Here is a 22,384-nt window from a genome sequence, read left to right on the forward strand (position 1 = left end):
AAAAAAGTGGGGCAGGGTGATCTGTCAATCTGCTGGGGCAAAACACTTTAGCTTCCCTCAGCTCAATCAGTACAGAACCTTCACTCCCTGCATGCAGTTCTGGATCTTGTGTGCAGACTTCTCCTCACATCAGAGCTGATTTATTCCACACCCATTAAGATAGGAAGCCCACGGGATGAAGATTTTGATGAAAGGATGGATAGCATAATTTGAGTACCCATTGGCTGAGCAGGCAGTGACACCATCCCCTGCTGCTCTCTCAGCCAATAGGTAGCTGAAGTCCCTCCCCCCTGACATCACACAGCATGTTATTGTACGATTTGGTCAGGCTGGATGCATTATATTATGGAATGATCTGTAATCCCTTTCCCTTCCAGGCCATCCTGGAAGCAGCATGGAGAAGACAGGATGGTGTGTCTCAGTGTGGCACCTGCACCAGAAAAGCTACACTAGCCTAGCTGCTGTGATATTGATGGCGGCTCTGGAGGGGTAGGGCCTAGGGTTGCCACCTCATCCCTTTCAACCCGAACAGATATGAATTACACAGGTTCTGAGGCTAATTAAGTGCAGATAAGGCAACAAGTGAGTTTAATTACCACCTTAATCAGCCACAATTGTAGTGTAATTTAATATGCGTTTAATTTTTAAAGGGATGAGGTGGCAACTCTAGTTGGACCTGTGACGGAGGGTAGGGAAACCAGCAGCCGTAGCTGCACCCTAGGTGGCCTGCTTTGCCTAGTAGTTGCACAGGCCCTGCCTGTCTCTCTCTGTGGATTTCCCTCAATTCCCCCTGGTGAAACTGTGGTCAGCAGGATAGGAAGTATTGGTAAATGTCTCTAATTGAGCACCAGATAGCAGTAAATATCTTCTGGGAGTTCCAATACCTCCCCACTCACACTTCATATACATTTTAAAGCAACCATGTCATGCAGAAAAAGAAAAACATCAACATGGAGTTGAATGGTGAAGACACTGGCCAAGACTGGTAAGAAGATGGGAATTTTTATTTTTGCATGTGACCACACTGGGGAAATTTGTCCATCACTTTGTCTTCCAGTGATGCCCTTACCAAAAGTTTTGGGTGTAGTTAAATCTAAAGAAAACTGAACAAGGAAAATTGTATAATGTATGGCCAGCTTAAGGAAATCCCTTGGGGACTCCCAGGTCACCAAAACTAGTGACCCAATTGGAAGAACTCCCCTCTAACTTTTCTGGGGACAACCCAAACCTTCTGCCTTCATTTTCAAAGATAATGGTAAACGGGACAAATGGAGAGGACAAATCATCCTAATGGGGACACAGACATCAATAAAAACAGAAGCATTCTAATTCCTCCGCACTCTATCCAAAACTTAAAAAACTTCTGCTTTAATGATCTTGTCATTATAACCATAATTTCATGATGTACAGAAATCTCCCCAGTAGCAATAAAAATCGACAGATGCTCTAACCCCTTTAAAAAAAAAAAGTTATGAGCGCAGCTTGATTTTAAAATATCTCACCCTTTTCAGTGTTACTCAAACACATCCACACAAAAAATAATAAAGTTACATTGTTATTTTTAAATTTTCTTTCAGTTAAAGTGGTGCTTGATAATTACTACTTCTTCTGCCTGAAGTCATTTAAATTTATTCCTTTGGACAAATGGTGTGATGGCAAGGAGGACTGTGCTAATGGCGAAGATGAATTGAGATGTGTGCAGCGAGTAGACTTCAGCAACACCTCCATTGGTAAGTATTACTTTCTATGATTGGTTGAAGTGAACAATGAATGATTTTGTATTGCAACACAACCTTTTTTTTTTTTCAACATTCTCTTCTCTTGCTTTGCAGTCAGGCTTACAGATGAATCCCTCCTACAAATCTTGACATCCTCAGGAACTTGGCGATATATATGTAGTGATGGTTTTGACGCAAACAGTGCAAAATCTGTATGTGCAGAGATTGGATTTTCCAGGTATTTTTGTTTACAATATTTTTTTTGAGAATGAGTTAACCTGGAAAGCAAATATTTAATATATAAACCAACATAGAGTTAAAAAAAAAAAATGTTTTCATGTATTTTGTGCATTCAAACCCAAGAGTAGTTAAAAAAAAAAAAAAACTGTGGTTTTTCTAAAATGTGAAATAAATGTGCAGGGTTGTAACTACCTTGCTACTTATTTGAATTGAGAAAGAGATGTTGTCTGTAGAACATAAGACATTCATTAAAAAAAAGGGGCCTCTTAGCAGCTGAGTGCCCTGGTGCACTGCTTTGATTATAGTTCCTTATTTCCTTTTTTATTTTAGAATAAGATGGAATATCCTCTACAGCAGGGATATGCAATTAGCGGACCTCCAGCTGTTGCAGAAATACAAGTCCCATGAGGCATAGCAAGACACTGGCAGCCACAAGCATGACACCCAGAGCCAGAGACATGATGGGACTTGTAGTTTTGTGACAGCTGGAGGTCCGCTAACTGCATATTCCTGCTCTACAGACTGCAACAAGAGTCAGAGAACACATTGAGGGCCTCCAAAATGTAGCCTGTAAAAGGAGTCGGGAACCACACACGCTTCTAAAATCTAGTTGGTTGACCACAACTGTTCCTATACTTCCTGCTGTCATATATCACAAAACAAGCTTGAGATACAGGATTTTAGGAATTCTAAAATATTTGGGCTATACTGCTGTTTACAGGAAGTTGAGACACTGGCTAGCAGAAAAAAAAACATTGTAAACCAGCCCTGTATAATCCCTCCTTTACCCATTGTTCTCAGGTATGTGAATAAGCAGTACAGAGGGGCAGGACTTTTGTCTCTCTATGAACTTCAAGAAAAGATTTTATGTTAAAAACAAAAATCTTATTTTCTTTATCATCCACTGGGGGGGGGGGGGGGGGGCACAGGAATTCCAAAACAGTTAGGACAGTTAAGCAGCCCAACTGGGGATTGGGCAATGCCTGAATCCACACTAAATAAAAAAAAAAGGGGTAATGCAAGACAACTGGCAAAGGGAAATTCCATGACCAGTGGGAGAAACCTGAAGATCAACCTGGTGTTCCTGACCAGGACAGAGATTTGTCTCTAAGGGGAAACTATTGCCTAAATATACTATGGGCCCCATCCAGGAATACTGGAGGACTATCCAAACATCCACCCAAAACGGGTAGAAAACACACTACTTGAAGAGGCAGAAACCTAGATCAATACCGAAATGTGGTCAAAGAAAAAAAAATGCTGAGCCAAAAGCCTGGAAAACATCTGTAAGGGGCAGTAGGAAGGACAACTATGTCCAAAATGTAGACTAGACAGATAACGTAGAGGGCTCAAGCCTAGCTTTTCTAATCCTTGACTTTCAGAGAAAGGAAAGATTGCCTGTTTTGAGATAGCCACAAGCATGACATTCCTCACAGAATAACATAATAAAGGTTAGAAGGCAATAACCCATAAGGATCTTACAAAGTGAATGGTACTAATTCTGAATCTGCCTAATTGAGATGTTAGGGTGATAGCAGCCACACTGATGGAAGGCAGAGTTGACAGTATAGCGAAATCCAGGCTGATGTACAAGAACACCAGGATCAGAAGGAAGAGAAGGGGCCCTTTCAACTTGACACCCGGAGATGTTCCTTTAACGTAAGATCATACTGTAAACCTGACTTGCTAGTTACCAACAGTATGATTCTAGCATAAAATATGCTACCCCCGAGGGGATTAGAATCTTGCATTTCGTAGCAACTGATAGAAATTCTAGTGCCACTACTAGGAGCGTTCAACTTATTGGGGATAAGAGAAAGGACGTAATTAAAGGAGGCTTCCTTAGAAGACTGTAGAAGGAAAACCTATCTCCTGGTGAACAGATCCCATGAAAACCTCAAGACTTGCACTATACTCCATAGGGGAATTCTCCAGTCCCAAGTGAGTCCTGTCTGCAGTACTTCCAGGTGAATACAAGACTGCCCAGTGGTAGATACTTCCCTCCAAGCAGGATAAGATGGGCATTCAAGCTCTGAACTCATTCAGTGAAATTAATTTACGTTTCGATTTTTTTACTTGTGTCAGAAAATGGCACTTCATTCAACTCCATGAACCACAGCACATTGCGATTTTTATGCAAAACACTGGAACTACCTCAACACAGTGTTATTGAGTTAAGAGAACACACAGAAAACAATTGATTCCTTGTGCTTTTGAGTTGAACCTGCGTTGATCAGTGCAGCTCGATGGACATGGTGTGAACAAGCCTTCAGTTAAAGGTGGCATTAACACATTATTACTAAGATCGAGGATTGGTGAAAGGGGTGGAGCAGATGGCAAGGCAGGACATCTGTTTTATACTTCAAATCCTCTGATGTTACAAAAAAGATGGAAGGAATTTATTGTCCTATAATGGGCCATGCCTAGCCCTTGAATTGCTGTCTGGGTGCCAACATTATTTGAGAGGCAAGATTTGGGTCCCTGATAAACTGTTATGTGGGCCCTATGCCCCTTCTTGGCTAAGACTAAGCCCTTGTACACACGGTCGGAGATTCCGACGGAATGTGTCCGATCGGACCGTTTTGTCAGATATTCCGACTGTGTGTGGTCTCCATCGGACTGTTTCCGTCGGATTATCCGACGGACTAAGTTTTCCAACTTGTTGGTAAAATTTTCCGACAAAATGCTCCGATCGGACATACTCCGATCATGTGTACAGAATTCCGATCGGACAAAGTGCCACGCATGCTCAGATCAAATTCCTACATCAAAGCTATTGGCTACTAGCCTGAACGTAGTCCCGTCGTAACGAAATAATGTCATCACATTCTGAACAATCAGATTTTCCAACAACTTCGTCCGACCGTGTGTATACAACAGTGTCGTACAAAATCCGTCGGACAAAATGCGACGGATTTGGTTGTCGGAATGTCCGACCGTGTGTACAAGGGCTTACACATTCTGAATTATGATACAAATATGTCATCACTCCAGTTCAGATGGTTAGGCTCTTAAAGTAAATCAAATCTGTCATTAGAGAATTATGTAGATTCTCACCTTCTAAAAATGGTAGTTCTTTGGCTGTCATGCTGATCCTTTGGCTTTAGCGATTTATGAATCACTGACCTGTGATTAACAAAGCGATTTTGACTTTTCTATGCTATTCACTGCATGACCATTTCAGATCTGTGACTCAGAAGCATTAAAGCCATTTCGTTTAGGTAGAAGTCAGTAATGGCATTTTACTTATTTCTCTAATGACAAGTATACTGTATTTGCCGGTGTATAAGGTGACCCGGCATATAAGACGACCCCCTAATCTTACAGGACAAAAACGCTTTTAAAACTGTACTTACCGTATAAGACGACCTGGCTTTCGAGGCTTCCGAGGCTTCATATTTCTTCCTCCTTCCTGCATTTGCTGGAGCCAATCACGGCGAGCGATGTATTCTATTAATGAATACAAAGCCTGCTTGGATTGGCAGAGGCTGTAACATCATCAGCCCGCGCCTCTCTGACTCTCCAAGCCAATCCGAGCAGGCTACAGAGTAGCCTGCTCGGATTGACAGAGGTCATTACTCCAATCCGAGCAGGCTTTGTATTCATTTGAATACATCGCTCACCAGGATTGGCTCAGCGGTATATACTGTATGTAGCTTCGGCTACATACAGTATTACCGAACACCAAGCAGCCATCCGAGGGGCTGACCCAGCATATAAGACGACCCCTGCTTTTTGGCCAATTTTTTTTACATGTAAAAGGTCGTCTTATACGCCGGAAAATACGGTACTTAAAACTCTATCTACTTCTGGACAAAGTTCTGTCCACTCTAAGCCTAAGGAAGCCAGGCCAGAATTACAGATTTGTTAATGAGTACAGTATGGCAAAAGTAAAGCGGGTGCATTTTTACTTGAAAGCAACAACTTTTATTGTAAAATCTAAAGTAGCATTTGTCTACCTGGTTATCATTCTGGTTTTACATTCACATCAACTCCACATCTAAGTCAGAGATCTAAAATAATGAAGGCTTAAAAAAATAAAATAAAATCCATTGGACTAAAGACCAAAGTAATACACACAATAGGTTACTATAGTGGCTTGCTACCACCTACTGGTCAAATACAATATCAGACTACAATTCAAAAAAAGGGTATTTGTTTTTCTTTGTAGTCCCAACCAGGGCTGCCATCAGGGGGGGTACAGCCGATACAACTGTAAGGGGTTGAGGGGCCCGCCCGGGCCAGATGAAGGCAGGACGGGTGAAGGGGACCATGCTGTGCACTATGGAAACGATCTTGCAGCTTTTGCTTCTCTGTCATTGAGCTCTTTACTCTTTACTACCACCTCTGGCTACTATGTGCATGTGCACCCCTCGTGTGAGCTGCCTGTATTGTTCTCCTCTGTGTCAGAAACATGTTAGCTTTGTGAAAACGAGCTGGGACTAGGTAGGAAGATTTCTTTACAAGTAGGGGCTGTGAAGGAAAGGGAGAGGCTGTTTTTGTACAGGAAGGGGGCCACAGGCTTGTGTGTTACAGATTTGTGTATCTGTGGGGCTGATATATATATATATATATATATTATAGGATTGAGGGGAGAGGGGGGCTGAGTGTGTACAGGTGAGGTGGCCGCTGTGTGGATTCAGTGGGCAAGCCCTGGGGAATTATTGTAGTCAGGCTTGGGGGGCCCAGGCCTAAAGCTGTATAAAGGGGCCCAAACACACCACAAATCACCCTTCTCTCTATGTTACCAGGAACATATAAAAACATCAAAAAGAATCTTCTTGGGTACTGGTTGACGGCAGCAAGAACTGTGATACTGTGGCACTGGCGATCAACTCAGTCTCCTTCGATAAACGAATGGGCCTTAGAAATGGATAATATAGAGAGAATGGAGATACTTTTAGCACAAGAATTAGATACGTACGAAAGGTGCCTCCTGGTTTGGACTCCCTGGAGACAGCATAGGAAGTTGGTAAAAAGTTGAGGAAGAAGAAGGAGGGAAGAAATGGAAGGAAAGACTTTGCTAGGGGGAGAGAGGAGGGGAGAGCGGAAGAGAGAGTAGAGAGGGAAGGGAGAGAAAAGGGGGGGGTTGTGTGTTTATTTATTTTTATTATTATTTTTTCCATTATTTATATATATATATATATATATATATATATATATATATATATATATATATATATATATATATATATATATATTATATTATATTTTTTTTCTATTATCTTGAATACTTTAACACATATGTGTAAAAAAATAATAATAATAATAAATGTGATCACTATGTATGTAAGTAATGTATATGTTTGAAATTGTTTAATCATGTGTAATAATTTAAAATAAAATTAGAATTGAAAGAAAACTGTTTAATTAGAAATGCCCAACTCCAGCCAAATGTTTTTTTTTTTTTTTGGGGGGGGGTTCTTCTTATAATAAAAGTTTCATTTTAATAAATGCTACTGTTGAAGTTTGCTGTTGTAAGCAGCCTTTGAAATGTAAAAATTGCCGAACCAGAGATAGTGGATGATGTCATAGTTCTTGAATTATAGAGAGCCTTCTGATTCCTCTAAACATCATCTACACCCCCTTCCCCCGATATTTCTCTTGCTCAATTGTTTATGAATATAAGATTGACACATGGGAAACAAAATGAGAGTAATTCCAGTTTTGTACAATTCAAAGCATTGTACTGCCTGTCGTAACCATGCCAAGTGCTGTTCTGGTAAATTAGTCCTCCAGTAAAATGCTATTTTGTTGTCTTTATGTACATTTATTTAATGCTAATCAGCACAATACATGGTTTTTAAACATAAATATATATAAATTGCCAATAACTTTTTTTTATCTGACTCTATTTTTAGTAAGCCGACATTTACCAGTGTGAATGCTGCAACACTAAATGGACAATTTGGTACCTTTCCACCACCTGGCGGTGGGATTCAGCCGATTCCCATTACTGGGTAAGTAGCCTGATCACAGCATGACCAACTGAATTTTCTTATCTGTTTATAATTTCTAGAGCCATAATTTAAAATCAAGTTTTCATTGCTATACTTTTACATCAACTTTATTGTGACCTTAAACCCTCAGAAGCTGATTTAAAGTGGTTGTTCAGCCAATATAATAAAATCCTCCCATCACCTCTGTAACATAATGTTATATCCCTATGCCTGTGTTTATATAAAAAAACATTCCGATTTGTACCTATATCAGAGTGTCTCCTGTTGCACACGTGACTTTTCGGCTCTCTCCTCTGCCTGGCTGACAGCTCCAGTGGGTGGGACCGAGCACTCCTGTTGACATCAGCCAGCGAGGAGGAGAGGAGAAAGAGCTAAGGAGTCACATGAGCTCTGGAAGACACTCTGATATAGGTACAAATCTGCATATTTTTTTATATAACACAGGCACAGGGACACACATTGTTTGTTACAGAGGGATGGTAGTTATAATAGTAGTAGGAGTGGAGGGGGTGGGCACTGACACAAGCAGACAGGCAGGGAGGGGGAGAGAGAGGAGGACAGAGCAGGACAGCGGATGACAGAGACACATTTAACATTTTTTTTTTTTTTTTATAAATAGGCCCCCAAGCCTTTTCAAATGGCTTGGTATTTTATAAAATTATAAATTTAAAAAAAGGTTATGGATGGCTTAAAAAAAAGATCTAGGATTCCTGGTCCCTGCTGCTGTGTTTCTATCAGCTGACCCCTACATGCCTACAGTGTCCTGTAGTAATATAGGGGTTGAAAGGCATCAGGAGAGGGTTGTATCTATCTTCTTTGGAGGGAGATGTTTATTCCAGGCAAATCAGCAGTGACAGCCTACATATATCCTTTAAAGAGGAAGTAAACCCTGATGAGTTTACTTCCTCTTTCATTCCCTACAAAGGCAAAGCATAATGGACTACTATGCATCTCATAGTAGCCCATTATGTGTCACTTACCTGACACAGGAGCCAGCGAAGTCACCGCTGTCCCCTGTAGTCCGGCACATCCATCTTCTCGGTGGGGTCTCGCTGCTCCACCGCTGTCATTCGGTGAAGCTGTGATGACGTCACTTCTGCGCATGCACACGGAGCCGACACGCGTGGCATCTTCGTCGTTGACGATGCCGCGCTCAGTGCGCCTGCGCTCCGCTGTCTACGGCGCATGCGCCGTAGACAGCAGTGCCTGTCTTTCAGCAAATATCTCCTAAACCGTGTAGGTTTAGGAGATATTTCTTGGACCTACAGGTAAGCCTAGATTAAGATCTACAGTGGCAAAAATAATTATTTGATCCCCTGTAGATTTTGTCCACTTACAAAGAAATTAAGAGCCCTTTCACATCGAGCTGCGGGGGGTCGTCAGCAGTAAAGCGGCACTATTTTTAGTGCCGCTTTACAGTTTTAGCGCTGCTATTTGGCCCTGCTAACCCCCCCACTAGCGGCCAAAAAGGGGTTAAATCCACCCGCAAAACACCGCTGGAGTGGTGTTTTGCCTGCGGTATCACAGCGCTGCCCCATTGATTTCAAAGGGGAGCAGCGGTGGAGGAGCAGTGAGTTCTTGTGACGCCCTGCCAGCGCACCACTAAAGTGTCAAAGCCCTCGGGCGAGGTGCTTTTTTCAGGCTCTATACAGGCACTGTTTTTAGCGCTCTAGTGCCTGAAAAACGCTGGCAGTGTGAAAGGGGTCTTGGGGTCTATAATTGTTATAATAGGTGTATTTTAAACGATAAAGACAGAATGTCAATCGAAAATCCAGAAAAAATACATGATACAAATATTATAAATTTAGTTGCAGTTCAGTGAATAAAATAAGTATTTCATCCCCAAGAAAAACATGACTTTTTGTACTTGGTGGAAAAACCCTTGTTGGCAAACACAGAAATAAGACGTTTCTTGTAGTTGGTTACCAGGTTTGCACACATCTCGGGAGGGATTTTGGTCCACTCTTCTTTACAGATCTTCTCTAAATCCTTAAGGATTCTTGGTTGTTGCTTGGCAACTTGAAGTTTCAGCTCCCTCTATAAGTTTTCCATAGGATTAAGGTCTGGAGACTAGCTAGGCCATTCGATGACATTAATGTGCTTCTTCTTGAGACATTCCTTTTGTTGCCTTGGAGGTATGTTTTGGGTCATTGTCGTGCTGGAAGACCCATCCACGACCTTCAGTTTTCTGGTTGTGGAAAGAAGTTTTACAACACATGGCCCAATTCATTGGCCCCTCAATGCGGTAAAGTCAGTCTGTACCTATAGAGAAATGGCCCAAAGCATAATATTTCCACCTCCATGCTTGACTGTAGGGATTATGTTCTTGGGGTCATAGTCAGCATTTTTTTTCCTTCAAACACAAGTCGAGTTAATGACAAAGAACTCAAATTTGTTCTCGTCTGACTACAGCACTTTCTCCCAATCTTTTCTTGTGCAGTTCTACAATCTTGTTCCTGATGTCCTTTGACAGCTCTTTGTTCTAGCTCATGATGGTGAGGTTTGAATGGAAGAAAGAGATTCTACGGACATGTCTTTTTTACACCTAGTGAGTTGTTGTTAGGAGCACCTTCTTAAATTGACAGGACTAATCTGTGTACCACATGAGCACTTGCCATAGCCAGTCTGTGGGAGCCAGAATTAATGTTGGTTGGTAGGGGATCAAATACTTATTTTACTCCCTTAACTGCAACTCAATTTATAACACTTGTATTGTGTTTTTTATGGATTTTTGGTTGCTATTCTGTCTCTATCATTTAAAATTCACCCATGATAACAATTATAGACCCTTCATTTCGTTGTAAGTGGGCAAACTTACAAAATCTGCAGGTTTAGATCAAATAATTATTTTTGCCACTGTAGTATGAATCTGTTGTATCAGGATGAAACTACATATTGGTTGGATTGTGCTACTTTCCAAATGATATATCATTAGCTCTAAAGTATATTGTTTAAGTTTTTAATAAAATTACAATGTGACTAATTACTTTTTTATTTTTTTATTTTATATTGTATTTTCCAAAAGTGCTTGTGCATCTGGCAGTATAATATCTTTAAGGTGCATAGGTGAGTATCATTCTTCATATCTATGGTATCTATTTCACCTTTTTACAGGTGGGAGGGGGATTGGATATACAGCTGAGACCCTAACTTTATGACCACTGACCGGTTATAACACTTATTATTTCATTACAATGACATCTGACAGTCAGTGGGATATATTGGGCAGCAAGTGGGATACATTAGTCAGCAGGTAAACATGTTGACCCTGAAGTTGAAAGCAGAAAACTGGGCATCACAGTTGGGTATGGGGCTGCGTAGCCACAGTCAAAAGCGCCCATATTGGGCCCATGAGCATCGAAAAGGGACCATGGAGCAATGGAAGAAGGTGGCCTGGTCTGATGAATCCCCTTTTTTTTCCCATCATGTGGATGGCCAGGTGCCAGTGCATCACTTACCTGGGCAAAAGAAGGCAGCAGGATGGAAGAGGGTCTACCAACGGTCTCTCTCTCCCTTTCCCTCTCCCCCTCCCCCTCTCCTTCTCCCCCTCTCTCTTTCACCCCCTCTCTCTCTCCCCCTCTCTCTCTCCCCCCCCCTCTCCCCCCCCCCTCTCTCCCCCCCCCCCTCTCTCTCTCCCCCCCCTCTCTCTCCCCCCCTCTCTCTCTCCCCCCCTCTCTCTCTCCCCCTCTCCCATCCACACAAATCAGGTAGATAGAACATTGTATTCTTACAGTGGCACCTGCCACTAGCAGGACCCACTGTTCAGTAGCAGCAGTTTGGCTCTACCAATTATGATATATATGTATATATATATATATATATATATATATATATATATATATATATATATATATATATATATATATATATATATATATATATATATATATATATATATAAAAAATTCCTGACTATTAAACCACAATGGTCAGCACTTGCTGTTTGTGGTGGTAAAATGGGTGCAAGGGATTAGAATTTACAGCAAAGCCGTAAGTCATACTCCAAAAAAGATCAGTTGATGTTAAATAAAATGCTAAGAGGCCCAGATACAACTTTTTATACCATTAAAGGTCAGGGCTTCAATTAAAAAAGTAGCTAACATGTAGGGAGGGGCCCGAACACCCCCTGGTTCGGTTTGCACCAGAACACCTCTAACAGGCAAAAAGTTCTAGCAAACATGCAAACCCTATTAACTGCTTCAGCCCTGGAAGATTTGGCTGCTGAATGACCAGACCATTTTTTGCGATTCGGCACTGCGTCGCTTTAACTGACAAGTGCGCAGTCGTGAGGTGCTGCACCCAAACAAAATTGATGTCCTTTTTTCCACAACAAATAGAGCTTTCTTTTTGGTGGTATTTTATCAACTCTGTGGTTTTTATTTTTTGCGCTATAAACAAAAAAGCAACCATTTTGAAAAAAAAAAAAAACACTATTACTTTTTGCTATAATATCCCCATTTTTTTATTTTTTTTAAAAAGGCAAAATTTTTCTTAGTTTAGGCCGATATGTATTATACATGTTTTTGGTAATAAAAATTGTCATAAGCGTATATTGATTCGTTTGCGCAAAAATGATAGCGCTTACAAAAAATGGGATAAATTTATAGGATTTGTAATTTTTTTTTCTTTTACTAGTAATGGCGGTGATCTGCGATTTTTATTGGGATGGCGACATTATGGCGGACACATGGGACACTTTTGAAACATTTTTGGGACCATTGGCCCTTATACAGCAATCACTCCTATGAAAAATGCACTGATTACTGTAAAAATTTCACTGGCAGGGAAGGGGTTAAACACTAGGGGGCGAGCAAGGGGTTAACCATGTTCCCTCTCTGTGTTATAACTGAAGGGGGGATAGGACTGTCTAGGGGAGATGACAGATTGCTGTTCATACTTTGTATGAACACACGATCTGTCTCTTCTACCCTCAGAGAACCGGAAACAATGTGTTCACACACACAGATCCCGGTTCTCGATCGCGGTCACTCGCATGCCCCTAGTGGCCACAGGGCAAAGCGATGTTGCATAAAATCGTTTCGCTCAGCTGTGCCATTCTGCTGCAGTAAAACTGCGGCGGCTGGTCGGCAAGTGGTTAAGGTCTATGGGACACTAACATGAGAAATCAAAAGTCCTAATTTTAAAGGCTTATATGCAAGTTATTGACATAAAAAGTGTATGGGGGCCTGGGTACTGCCCTGGGGGACATGTATCAATGCAAAAACATTGTTTTTAAAGGAGCAGTGATTTTAATGATGCGTAAAGTGAAACAATATAATATGAAATATTTCTTTAAATATCGTGCCTGGCGGGGGGTCCCCTTAGTTTGCCTGTAAAGTGGCACATCTGTGCGATGTATTGAACATGCCACAGCAATAATGACATTTCTAACGAAAAAAAATGTAATGTAAACTTGCATGCGGCTGTAATGTATTGCTGGCTCCCAGTAATATGGGTGATTTTTATTTATTTTTTTAAACACCGTGGTGTCCCCTCCCCCCTGTCCACACCAGGCCCCTTGGGTCTGGTATGGATTTTAAGGGGAACTCCACGCAATAATGTAAAAAAGAATTGGCGTGGGATACTCCCCAAATCCATACCAGACCCTTATCTGAGCATGCAGCCTGGCAGGGAAAAGGGGGTTCCTCCCCCCTCCTGACTCCTGATCCGTACCAGGACACATGCCAACCAACCCTGGGTGATGGCTGTCGGGGTCTGTGAGTGGGGAGCTTATTGAAATCTCAAAGCCTCCTTTAACAAGGGGGGGCCCTCAGATCCCGCCCCCCCTCCATGTAAATGGGTATTGGGTACATTGTACCCCTACCCATTCACCAAAAAAGTGTCAAAAAGTAAAAACCACAAGAGACAGTTTTTAACTTTTTGTCTGTAAAGTCCTTTATTAAAAAAAAAAAAAAGTGTCCCACAATATAAATCCACCATCAATCACGACGGACCCGACTGCTGTCCCTTCGCTTTGACAGCTCTTAAATGCAAGGGCGGAGCCACCCAGTGAGGTAAGCGGGTGACCCACCCTTCTGAGGTCACGTGGTCACCCCTCCTTTCTGGGACTGCCAGGCTGCCTGCTCGGATAAGGGTCTGGTATGGATTATGGGGGGGACCCCACGCCATTTTTTTCTGTCATAGGGTTCCCCTTAATCACTTTAATACACTGTATGATATACTCTGCACTGTATTATATACACTACACTGACTTCACTCTATACTCTGCACTGTATTATATATGCTACACTGCACCATATACTACACTGATTATGTTTATATGTTCTACATATACACACATATATATATTTACACTACACTGACTGCATGCTCAATCCACTAACTACCCTGTCTAATCTCTCTCTTTACACTATACATGGCCACTGTGTAAGCAGCCATAAATAGTGTGGGGCATGGACCTGGCCCCTGAGCCATGATTGGCACTCTGCCTTTAGTCAATCATGGCTTTCACAGCACATTGCGCTGTGATTGGCCAAAACATACAGGTCAGATGCATGCTGTGGCCAATCGGCAGCCTTCAATGCACTGCAATCTCGCAGTGCATCATGGGATGTTCCGCAGCGGGTGAATGTCCTGCGAGCACCCCATATGTGCCTTTTCTCTATGAACAATTGGGCAGCTGATGTTCGAGCCCATCTCTACTAACTTTTCAGGGGTCTAAGTGCCCCCTTCATTAAAGCTTGACTGGCAACAAGCAAACCAGAAATGGATTGGACCTACAATGCCAACAAGCTGCTGACTAGACCTGTGCTTTGAATTCACACTGGAAAAAATACCATTGCAGGTGCAGTTCATTTCTGGTTTGTTCACTTTTGTTGCCAGTCAAGCCCTGATGAAGGAGGCGCTTAGACCCCCCAAACACATTGGCTACTTTTTGAATTGTCCATCTGACCTTTAATGGAAAAAAAGTTGTATCTGAGCTGCTTGACAGTGGTGTGCCATTTCAATGTCAACTCTGTATACACCACATTGCAAGCCAAGGAGACTGTGGAGATGCACTGGGGTGTAGAAGCCGTCTGCCCAGGAACCAGATAATTTACACCAACAGTAATTCCTTAAGTTAAAAATACCAGTAAAATAAACCTACAGGTCCAGATCTTTCCACTTTCCTCAAATATCCTGGACCTTGATTGCAGACGCAACACAAAATGGGCAACACCAGACTAATGATTGGACAGTGAAGGCATTGCCAAGTGATGAGTTATCAGTCTGCTCTCTCCTACCATTGCTGTCCACATGTACATTTGTTTTTAAATCTGCACATTAGTTCAGCTTGCCTATTGAGACCCCAAAATCTAAGGTCACTCTGGTATTCAAAGTTCAGACAGATACTTTAATTTAAGTGTTTCTCCCCTTTCTCTTACCCCCAGTGCATCACTATTGGCTAGTGAATCTTCTCATCAGGGTAATTGACCAGTCATGAGGTGCAGGAGGTAGCCAGGTCAAGGGTTTTTACTATGGGAGTTGGTCAAAATTTGCATTCAGTACTCCAAGGGCCATCACTAGGCAAGTTGATCTGTCAAAAAGTCTTGCAGCATGGTTGCAATGTGGCCTTATTAGTTTAAATGAATCGCTGCCCATTGAAAGCGACAGCAGGAATCATGTCTGTAGCATGTGTATACCTTTAGCAGCTTAGGTTTAGCGGTTTTACTGTGCTGAAACATGATCACAAATCCTTTGCTATGTTTTTATACAATGTGTTTTTCTTCTATTAATCCATCTCATTCAAATGGCATTTCTAGATTGCGGCATTAACCATAAAAAGGAGCGAATTGTTGGTGGTCAGGATACCACCATAGAAAACTCGCCATGGCAGTGCAGCCTTCAGTACATGGGTCAGCATTCATGTGGGTGCAGTATACTTACGCCACAGATCATTCTCAGTGCAGCACATTGTTTCCCAAGGTAAACAACTTGTTCTTATACACATGTAACATTTTTACCATAGTCACATGTTGCCTAGAATTACTCTCATTCTGAGTTCTGTTTTCTGCCTAGGGGACAGCAACAGGCAGATAGATGGCGTGTTGAGTGTGGACATTCGCGCCTTACATTTCTCTTTGCCGCACAGGTGGACAAGATCTACATTCCCACATCATACATTTTGGATCAAAAGCCAAATGACATTGCCTTAATTAAGCTAAAGAGTGATCTCAGCCTCACAGGTAATACTATTCTAGTTTTGGATGGAGTGTGAAACAATTAGACTCTCAAGCGTTTGTCGTCTTTGTCCCTGTATTCGCCATTTGTCACCAAGACAGAAAGTGGTGGGAAATCCAAACATTTTAGCGTTGTCATAATAATACTATATCCTCCTGAGGAGAAGCCTTAATTGATATGTGAGTCTCTCAGGTAATCATACATTTACGTGAAATAATGATTCCAAATAAAAAAATATATAAAATGCCAATTAATGAAAATTATTATTATAGCTACTTAAATTAATATTAAAATATATATAAATTAATTTAAATATGTGCAAACACGCAAATAACTTCTATGAGAAAGTGAAAAATTATGAATAGTGATGATATGACCCGAGTCCAAAGTAAATAAGCTCAGATAAAGTCCAAATACTGTTTAAAACAAATTGTGCAATCTTCCATCACCAAAAGTACAAACGCCACCAAGAATGCACGCTTACCAGATGGCAAGCGTCAGTAGCTCACATAAGATACTCAACAGGGTCCCCGTAGTTAGTGATGGCCGAACGGTTCGCCCGGCGGTCGTTTCGCGGCGAATTTCCGACATTCGCGGTCCGCACGTTCGAACGCCTTTTTCCGTCGTTCGCCGCGGCGGACTTACGTGTTTAATGTATACAAGAACTTTAACCTTTGGTGACACGTTTATCATGTGATACAGGACAGCCAATTGAGACATGACAGCACATGGACACTTGTACATTCCCCCTAACCTATAAATACACCCGATCCGGTGGCCATTTTACATTCTTTCTTCTGTTACGATAGGGACAGGTTCCTGTGTGGAGTAGGGAGAGATAAACCACTAGCTATTTGGTACACAAAAGTTCTTTTCAGGACTGGTATAGGTGTTAGGTGTTGATAGGTTTGCTGTGCTGCTGATTCTTGCAGCAGCCTGAGTGTCTTTTGTTAGTTTAGAGAAAGGGAAAGGACGGTGTATGCTACAGGGACAGCCAGATTAGTCTTTCATCATCATCATCATCATCATCATCATTAGCTGTTACTATCAAGGTCCACAAAAGAGCTGTTCCAGTAACCACTAATCGTTCTCTTTTTTTGCCAATTTGTATAGGGACAGGAAGGAAGCAGTGTTGTCAGGCAGTGAGGGTAATTTTAAAGACTTGCTGTTATTATTAGTTCCACAAAGGTTCTTTTCAGGACTGGTATCAGTGGTACAGTAATAGGCTTGTACATGTATAATATTCTTTCTTCCAAATATAGAAAGGATATTATACTTGACTGCTGCCCTTCTGCTGCAGTCTGCTAAACATTCACAACTCACTTGTTCCACAAAAGTTCTTATAAGGACTGGTAACTTGGTATAGGGTGCTACGGTACATAGGCTTGAGTGCGGTACAGTCTGCTGTTCTGTAAGGACCGCTATCGGTCCACAATAGATAGGGTTGACGTGCACCACTGCTGACCGCTGCCCTATACTGCAGCAGTCCTTCAGCGGTATAGGGACTGACGTACAGTCTGCTAATCACTAACACACAACCTGCTTGTTCCACAAAAGTTCTTATAAGGACTGGTAACTTGGTATAGGGTGCTACGGTACATAGGCTTGAGTGCGGTACAGTCTGCTGTTCTGTAAGGACCGCTATCGGTCCACAATAGATAGGGTTGACGTGCACCACTGCTGACCGCTGCCCTATACTGCAGCAGTCCTTCAGCGGTATAGGGACTGACGTACAGTCTGCTAATCACTAACACACAACCTGCTTGTTCCACAAAAGTTCTTATAAGGACTGGTAACTTGGTATAGGGTGCTACGGTACATAGGCTTGAGTGCGGTACAGTCTGCTGTTCTGTAAGGACCGCTATCGGTCCACAATAGATAGGGTTGACGTGCACCACTGCTGACCGCTGCCCTATACTGCAGCAGTCCTTCAGCGGTATAGGGACTGACGTACAGTCTGCTAAACACTAATACACAACCTGCTTGGTCCACAAAAGTTCTTATAAGGACTGGTAACTTGGTATAGGGTGCTACGGTACATAGGCTTGAGTGCGGTACAGTCTGCTGTTCTGTAAGGACCGCTATCGGTCCACAATAGATAGGGTTGACGTGCACCACTGCTGACCGCTGCCCTATACTGCAGCAGTCCTTCAGCGGTATAGGGACTGACGTACAGTCTGCTAAACACTAATACACAACCTGCTTGGTCCACAAAAGTTCTTATAAGGACTGGTAACTTGGTATAGGGTGCTACGGTACATAGGCTTGAGTGCGGTACAGTCTGCTGTTCTGTAAGGACCGCTATCGGTCCACAATAGATAGGGTTGACGTGCACCACTGCTGACCGCTCACCTATACTGCAGCAGTCCTTCAGCGGTATAGGGACTGACGTACAGTCTGCTAATCACTAACACACAACCTGCTTGTTCCACAAAAGTTCTTATAAGGACTGGTAACTTGGTATAGGGTGCTACGGTACATAGGCTTGAGTGCGGTACAGTCTGCTGTTCTGTAAGGACCGCTATCGGTCCACAATAGATAGGGTTGACGTGCACCACTGCTGACCGCTGCCCTATACTGCAGCAGTCCTTCAGCGGTATAGGGACTGACGTACAGTCTGCTAATCACTAACACACAACCTGCTTGTTCCACAAAAGTTCTTATAAGGACTGGTAACTTGGTATAGGGTGCTATGGTACATAGGCTTGAGTGCGGTACAGTCTGCTGTTCTGTAAGGACCGCTATAGGTCCACAATAGATAGGGTTGACGTGCACCACTGCTGACCGCTCACCTATACTGCAGCAGTCCTTCAGCGGTATAGGGACTAAGAGTTTTGTCACAGGGTCATTTAAAAAATGACATGCAGAGGAAGAGGCAGGCCCTTCCGCAGGGGTGGTAGGGGTAGGGCAGGAGCAACAGGCTTGAGCCAAAGTGGGAAGTTGCAGAAGGTGCGTTCAATTACTTTAAAGGATGCACCAGACTTGGTTGAGTGGCTCGCTCAGCCTTACTCTTCTGCACCCTCCTCATCCTCTCGATCTGCACCCTCTTCTTCACTCTCTGCTATGTGCACCCCCAAAGACACTACCACCAACAACACGACCACCACCACCACCACCACATACCTTCCGCTTGAGTCACTGGAATTATTTTCCGATCCATATCAAGAGGACATTTCTGATGCGCAGCCACTCTTGGTATTGGATCAGGAAGAGGAGGTAGCAACAAGCGCTACTCAGCAGTCTGACGCCAGTACCCAGATCAGCCCAAGGAGGAGGTTGGTCCCCGGTGTTGCTGCCTACTCCGAGATCTCTACTTATAGCGGTGGGGAAGGTGACGTTGATGATGACGTGTCTAGTGATGTCACGTGGGTGCCCACAAGAGAGGAAGAGGAGGGGAGTTCAGAGGGAGATATGGACCAGCAGATAGGGAGGAGAAGCAGCAATGACTTACATTGCACAGCAGGGACAAAGCAGACTGCAAATGTATCAGGAGCGAGTCATCGACCATGTACGGTCACATCTGGCGCACCCAGGACACCGGCACATGGCTCCGCAGTGTGGGCTTTTTTTAACGTGTCCGCTGCTGACAATAGCGTTGCCATCTGCAATCTTTGCAGTCAACGCGTTAGTCGCGGTAAGCCCAATACTCACCTAGGGACGACCGCCTTAAGAAGGCACATGAGCAGCCATCACCGAGCCCAGTGGGAGCAACGGAACACACAAAGCCACACTGCAGGCTCTCACCGTCCAGCCTCGTCTTCTACTTCTCCTTCTCCTCTCTCCTCACAATTGTCCTCCACTCCACCTTCCATCACGCCAAGCTCACATTTTTCTGCAAAAAGGCAGGCTTCCGTGGGCCTAATGTTTGAGCGTAAAAAAATGATGATGCCGGATAACCCTCTTGCCCAACGGTTGGCGGCTGGCTTGTCAGAACTCATAGCCCGCCAACTACTGCCATATAAACTGGTGGACTCGGAGGCCTTTCGCAAATTTGTGGCCATTGGAACACCACAATGGAAGGTCCCAGGAAGGAAGTATTTCTCAGAGAAGGGCATCCCAGAGCTATATGGCCATGTTCAGCGGCAAGTGAATGTATCTCTGGCACACAGTGTCGGTGCCAAGATACATCTGACCACAGACACGTGGTCTAGCAAACACGGGCAGGGAAGGTATATCAGTTTTACTGCCCACTGGGTGAACCTTCTGACGGCCGTCAAGCATGTAACCCGTGGCACCCGTGTAGATTTGGTTTTACCGCCACGGATTGCATGCAGGCCTGACTCTTCTTCTCCTCCTCCTACTCCATCCTCCTCCCTCTCCTCCTCAGCTGCCTCCTCCTTTTCCGCTGCTAGCGTCTCTTCCACTGCACCGCCCAAGCTCCCCAGAACCTATTCCACATGCCAGGTGAGACGTTGCCATGCCGTGCTGCGTCTGTTGTGCCTGGAAGCAAAGAGCCACACTGGCCCGGCACTCCTTTCAGCTTTGCGTTCACAGGCAGATGAGTGGCTAACACCGCTCAATTTGACAGTTGGTAAAGTGGTGTGTGACAACGGTGCCAATCTGCTTAGCGCATTGAAACAGGGCAAAATCACGCACGTGCCGTGCATGGCACACGTCTTAAACTTGGTCGTGCAGCGATTCCTTGTCAAATACCCTGGGGTCCAGGACATCTTGCGGCAGGCAAGGAAAATCTCGGCCCATTTCAGAAGATCTTACACGGCCATGGCTCGCCTTGCTGACATTCAGCGGCGACACCATCTGCCGGTCAGACGTCTTATTTGCGATTGCCCGACGCGATGGAACTCAACCTTCTATATGCTTGATAGGCTGCTCCAGCAGAAACGTGCAGTTAACGTCTACCTGTATGAACTCTGCGAAAGAAACGGTTCTGGGGAGCTGGGTTTTTTTTCACCGCGCCAGTGGCTGCTCATGCGCGACACATGCAGACTTCTGCGGCCATTTGAGGAGATCACCAAACTGGTCAGTCGCAGCCATGGCGCCATCAGTGACATGGTACCTTATGCCTTCTTTCTGGAGCGTGCATTGCGTCGTGTCATTGATCAGGCTGTGGAGGAGCAGGAGCGGGAAGATGAGGAAGTCGCAATGCTGGATGAATTCCCAGGGGGGGCTACTCTATCTGAGACAAGTCAACAACAGGAGTCTGATGAGGAGTCAGAGGAGGATGGTGCCGGGGCGGATGAGCAGGAGCAAGAAGAGCATGCTTTAAACCTTTCTGGGATCCCTGTTGTGCGTGGATGGGGAGAGGAGAATGAAGAGGACGACATTATCCTGGATGATGAGCAGGAGCCAGGCCACCACACCGCTTCCACTTTAGTGCAAATGGGGGCCTTCATGCTCCAGTGTTTTAATAGGGACCCCCGTATAAAAAGCATGAGGGTCAAGGACCAGTACTGGGTGGCAACGTACTTAGACCCCCGGTACAAACACAAAATGGCGGAAATGTTACCGCCGTCGCAGAGGGCTGTCAGAATGCAGCACTTCCAGGCCTTGCTTCGAGAAATGCTGCATTCTGCTTTTGCGTGCGCTGGCAGAGGAGCAATTCCCACTCCCAGAGAAGGATTTGCGGGTACCAATCCAACAGCGCCTGCAAGAAGAGGCCGGTTTGAAGATGTGTTGGTGACTTCGGATATGAGGTCATTCTTTCAGCCGACCCATCGACAGGTGTCATCCGGATCCAGCATCAGGGAACGCCTAGACCGTCAGGTGTCCGACTACATTGGGTTAACGGCCGATGTGGACGCTCTGAGGAGTGATGAACCCCTAGACTACTGGGTGGGCAGGCTTGACCTCTGGCCAGAGCTTGCCCAATTTGCAATCGAACTGTTGGCTTGCCCCTCATCCAGTGTCCTGTCCGAAAGGACGTTCAGCGCAGCAGGGGGGATTGTGACCGATAAGCGTACTCGCCTAGCTCACCACAGTGTTAACTACCTCACATTTCTAAAAATGAATGAGGCATGGATCTCGGAGGAATTCAACACATGTGACCAGTAGACCATGTATATGTCTATAAACTATTTTTTTAATCAAGCACACAGACCTTCTTAATTCATTTGGCTCACTTCCTTGACCCAAAAAAGCACACCGTACTATATGCCCCTACCCTCCTCTTTGAAGAGGTTGAGCGGTGTCATATTTCTACTGGGGCTGCTTATGATATCCCTGTGCTGTGCTGACTTCCTCCTGGGGGTTCTTATTATGAAGGGATCACACTATCCCTGTGCTGTGCTGACTTCCTCCTGGGGGTTCTTATTATGAGGGGATCACA

General features: G+C 43.9%; 1 protein-coding gene across 2 annotated transcripts in view; it reads left to right on the plus strand.

Moving 5' to 3' along the window:
- LOC143933809 (transmembrane protease serine 4-like) overlaps nucleotides 1-22,384 on the plus strand; it is an 81,880-nt gene that overhangs the window by 42,960 nt on the left and 16,536 nt on the right. For both annotated transcript variants that reach the window (XM_077456866.1, XM_077456865.1), the window contains exons 4-9: nucleotides 1,578-1,730; nucleotides 1,833-1,956; nucleotides 7,820-7,918; nucleotides 10,944-10,984; nucleotides 15,681-15,843; nucleotides 15,937-16,103. In XM_077456866.1, the coding sequence (XP_077312992.1) occupies nucleotides 1,578-1,730; nucleotides 1,833-1,956; nucleotides 7,820-7,918; nucleotides 10,944-10,984; nucleotides 15,681-15,843; nucleotides 15,937-16,103 (747 nt within the window). The remainder of the gene's footprint in view (nucleotides 1-1,577; nucleotides 1,731-1,832; nucleotides 1,957-7,819; nucleotides 7,919-10,943; nucleotides 10,985-15,680; nucleotides 15,844-15,936; nucleotides 16,104-22,384) is intronic.

This window comes from Lithobates pipiens, unplaced genomic scaffold (assembly GCF_037356315.1).
Source record: "Lithobates pipiens isolate NorthernLeopardFrog02 unplaced genomic scaffold, aLitPip1_a1.2 Scaffold_27, whole genome shotgun sequence".
NCBI classification, from domain to species: Eukaryota; Metazoa; Chordata; class Amphibia; order Anura; family Ranidae; genus Lithobates; species Lithobates pipiens.